General features: G+C 36.3%; 1 protein-coding gene across 2 annotated transcripts; it reads left to right on the top strand.

Moving 5' to 3' along the window:
• Positions 1 to 9: 9 nt before the first annotated feature.
• Positions 10 to 4012, top strand: CFL2 (cofilin 2 (muscle)). Of its 2 annotated transcripts, none has more exons than XM_011959451.1 (4): positions 10 to 58; positions 934 to 1241; positions 1361 to 1437; positions 1520 to 4012. In XM_011959451.1, the coding sequence occupies exons 2-4, from the start codon at positions 982 to 984 to the stop codon at positions 1630 to 1632; spliced, it is 450 nt and encodes a 149-aa protein (XP_011814841.1). In that variant the 5' UTR covers positions 10 to 58; positions 934 to 981; the 3' UTR covers positions 1633 to 4012. The 2 variants fall into 2 exon arrangements, with proteins under 2 accessions (XP_011814841.1, XP_011814840.1); XM_011959450.1 differs by lacking the exon at positions 10 to 58 and adding an exon at positions 667 to 821.
• Positions 4013 to 4300: the final 288 nt, after the last annotated feature.

The following is a 4300-nucleotide window of genomic DNA, read 5'->3' as shown; positions in this document are numbered from 1 at the left end:
CGGCCCCGCACGGCCCCGGGAGTGGGGCCGCCATTTTAACCTGATTTTGGCCTCCAAGGTGGGCGCTTCTGCTCTGCGGCTCCGCTGCTCTCCAACCGACCGGCCTGCCCTCCGGCCGTCAGGCCCTGCCCTGCTGCTCTTTGGATTTTGGGGAGCGGGGAGGGCCCGGGCGCCGGCGCAGGTTGGGGGTCGGGGTCGGGTCCGGGCGGGCTGGGGCGCGAGAGGGTCTGCGGACTGCAGCCGCTCGCGCCGCCTTTGCCCTTCGCTTCCTAATTTTACTTAACACGCGAGGCTTTAAAATTGGTACGTGCTGCGAACGCTGTGTGGGTCAGGGTCTGGACGGCCTGTAATGAAACCCGTACGGGGAGATTAGGGAAGAGGGAAAACACTTTTTAAAATGCTTTCTCGCCGTAAATGCTTTTACACTCGTTCCGTTAGTTTTGGAGTGTCTGCATGTGAGCTGTGGGCCGTGGGCGGTTTGGAGTTTACACTTGTTTCTCTTTCCTTATGAGGAAACGTCAGTGGCTAGGATGACTTTAAAGAAAAAAATAGTAGAAGCATTAACTGAAATCCAAAAGTGTTTTTTTAAGGCCAGCCGAGTTGACACAATACAGAAGGTATTTTTGCTGCCGGTCCTGAAGCTCTGACATCACCCAGTGAAATAGGAAACATTTCAGGGATGGGACAACTTGTATTTGTCCCTTTCGCTTCCACGTCCAAACCCCTTTAAGAAGGATGAATGGGCAGGATGAGTTAGACTCCTTCGCTGTATCGTCTACTGATTCTTAAAATGTGACAAATCTGATTGGACGACTTACATGGTACGGTGCAATTTTTGATGTCCAGACTAAAGTGAGTCTTCTCTAGGCAAACAGTAATTTTGGTTAAAACCAAAATACGTGTTCTGAATTACTGTTCTGTGTTTATTTTCAGGCTTCTGGAGTTACAGTGAATGATGAAGTCATAAAAGTTTTTAATGATATGAAAGTAAGGAAATCTTCTACACAAGAGGAGATCAAAAAGAGAAAGAAAGCAGTTCTCTTCTGTTTAAGCGATGACAAAAGACAAATAATTGTAGAGGAAGCAAAGCAGATCTTGGTGGGTGACATTGGTGATACTGTAGAGGACCCCTACACATCTTTTGTGAAGTTGCTACCTCTGAATGATTGCCGATATGCTTTGTACGATGCCACATACGAAACAAAAGAGTCTAAGAAAGAAGACCTAGTATTTATATTCTGGTGTGTAAAAACAAAAGAAAAAAGTACTTTTAAAATGCAAGGATTGTTGTTATCATAGTCAGTCTTACCTTTGTTTTTCTTATAAATGGGATTCAATAATTTTTTTTTTTTTTCTGTAGGGCTCCTGAAAGTGCACCTTTAAAAAGCAAGATGATTTATGCTAGCTCTAAAGATGCCATTAAAAAGAAATTTACAGGTACAATCTTGATTATTTTGTGCAGAGAAATTATTCTCGATTCATTATAATAAAGTAATAGCATAATGTTTTTTCTTTTTAGGTATTAAACATGAGTGGCAAGTAAATGGCTTGGATGATATTAAGGACCGTTCGACACTTGGAGAGAAATTGGGAGGCAATGTAGTAGTTTCACTTGAAGGAAAACCATTATAAAATGACAGTCAAGTGCCATCTGGATCTTAAGGAGCTTGCATTTCTCCAGCTCAGTCCATTGGAATAGTATTAGGTTTTGTTTTTTTGGTTTTTTTCCCCCTTTCCACTGGGCCCTTCCAACACAATGAATGAAGGAAATATCATTTATTTAAGCAGCCTATCAGTGATTGCCATTAGACTGTTTAATACTGTTACTTTTATGTAGAACCCAAGGAATGCCTTCCTGTCATATTTTAGCCAAAACAACTGGTTATATGCCTCCCTTGCAGTAAGCACTACAATGTATGTGATCGTCAATGTGAATAGCTTAGAATACTGCAAAGGATAAGCTAATTGAATGCCTTGAAAGTATTATCCACTGGTCAGATGGTCAACTTTTTTCAGTATTATTTATAGTTGCACTTGATTGCAGTTCTGTGAGGCTTGAGCATTCATACACCTCACCTGCCTTGGCAAGACTATTTTTGTGACATGGCAGCACGGATATAACACTATGCATTAAAAGCACTTTTTGTAACAAGTTTAATATCCTAAAAGGAATGCCAATTAAGTTTTGTTAACTGTGTCATCAACTTATCCTAGTACCTCAGTGTTCATTCCTGTTACCTGCATACCTTCTTAAAAGAAATAGCTGTTATTAATGCCTTTTTGTTTTCCATTGAGTGTACACTACTGAATAAGTGTAGGACTTTTATGTTTACCATATGAGTCCTGCAACACTAAAGATATTTTGAGTATCAGTCATGATGGCAATTTCTGTAAAAAGAGCCTTAAATGGAACATTGTTTTGAGATCAAACTCCCCACCCTTACAAAAATGGCCACGTTGCAATAAAAATTGTGGCATATTAGAGAATGTTGCCTTGTTTTCCTTGGAAATTTTGCAAAATGTTATGTGAAACAACTTCTAGGGTAATATTATTAATCTCTGCACTGGTCATTTGAGAATTTTTTTTGTACAACATTCATGTGTGATATTTTCCAGATTTGTTGGATTTATTTGGTTTAAAAAATATTCTATCTTAAAGCCAACTAATATAAAATACCATTGTTAAAGAATGGTACTTTTATAAACATTATTTATTTCCTATGTGTTAATATGAAGATCAGAAATTATTTTTTGCACTTTGGCATAAATACTTTTCAATATCTGATTTGTTCTCTGGATAAATTAGCATAGTTATTTTTTTATTCATATTAACATTTCTAAGTAGTTGTGTAGTAGAAGCAGGAAGTTCTTATTGCTTATTTGGTCATAATGAAAATAATTTGTAAAATTCCTTTAAAAGTTTAATGATACTTCTGATGTTTCGGAACAGTCATTTCACCTACTATTTCTGAATATATTTTGCAAATTGAATTGGAATAGGAATTGATATAGCAGTCTTAAACATTAGTAGTGGGATTTGGCTATGGTCCAGACTGTGCTCCTTATAGAGAATTTGATCTGCTCAGTGTGAGCGGTTTGCTGTTAGCCAGGGCTATTTATGGCAAACACATGCTTTTGTATCTTGTCATAGTTATCCACAAATGGCAAAACTGGACTTGATTCTACTGGTATGCAAAACAGGCATGCTAGTAAGCAGTCAGTCGTGGCTCAGAACTTAACCCCATAGCTCAGAGGAATGCTTTTATCAGAAAACAGGAAAGAAAATATCCCTTAAAAAGCTTTTTTGAATGTGTGGAAGTAATTTTAGTATAATTAGATTTTTTCCCATTTTTTGAAAGATTTTTCAGATGTGAACATTAAAAATAGGCTTCCATTTAAAATTATATGAATGGTTTGGGATCTTTTTGCACTGAGCAATTTTATTTCAGGCTTCCAGTTGTCCATGTGAGTTATCCTGGACATTTCGGTGGTTTTTGGTAAGGCCAAACTCTAATAAGCAAAACAGAGAATACTGATGTATACTTAACCATATCTGTAACTGATACTTGCACCATGGAATTTTTCATTGAGTTATTTCCTCATTCTTTCAAAAAATAAGGGACTATAAATCAGTTATGTAGTATCTTTTGCTTTTGTAGCTGATTCCTTAACTTTCTTGTATGCCTCTTGAGTAATTTCAGAGATTAAATATTCCTTTAAATTGTGATACTTTGATTTGCTAGATTGGCAAAACTGATACTAATATAGTTAAGTTCTTTGAAATACATCTTTGTGCGTAGAGCCAAAAAAAAAAAGATAAAATTAATAATAGTTCCCTTGTTATTTGAGATTAATTTGGCATTTGAAATCATTTTATTTTACAATCATTTATAATGAATCAATGTTCCAGTTAGCTTTAAAAGGTATACGGTGCTAATTAGTAAAATATTGAAGGCAATATTTTACTGCTAGCTTGCAAAGTTATGAGAGTTTAAAAAATAAAATATATGAAGAGTTTAAAAAATAAAATATATGAAAATATTTAAAGCTGTTGAGATGTGTTTACTTACACTTCAGAACATTAAAAGTTTAAAAACTGGTGTTTCAGATCAAAGAGGCATCATCTATATTCTGTTTTTAAGGATTTTACTTGATAATAATTTCTCATTTATCAATACCAGTTTTCTTTAAAAATTATTACAGCAATTAATTTTAGCATTTTCAGACAAATAGGAACAGTTGGCATGTGTCCCAAACTGGCTGTCAGCTGTCATTTTCCATCATTATCTAAAATAGTGTG

Source organism: Colobus angolensis, unplaced genomic scaffold (assembly GCF_000951035.1).
Source record: "Colobus angolensis palliatus isolate OR3802 unplaced genomic scaffold, Cang.pa_1.0 Scaffold494, whole genome shotgun sequence".
Lineage (NCBI taxonomy): Eukaryota > Metazoa > Chordata > Mammalia > Primates > Cercopithecidae > Colobus > Colobus angolensis.
The sequence above is the reverse complement of the archived record's forward strand: the minus strand, read 5'-3'. Positions and strand labels throughout refer to the sequence as shown.

Excerpts from the sequence above, each read along its gene's own strand:
- CFL2 (XM_011959450.1), top strand. Across the intron at positions 1,242-1,360 it reads GACCTAGTATTTATATTCTG|GGCTCCTGAAAGTGCACCTT; the intron begins GTGTGTAAAAAC and ends TTTTTTCTGTAG. Across the intron at positions 1,438-1,519 it reads CATTAAAAAGAAATTTACAG|GTATTAAACATGAGTGGCAA; the intron begins GTACAATCTTGA and ends TTTTCTTTTTAG.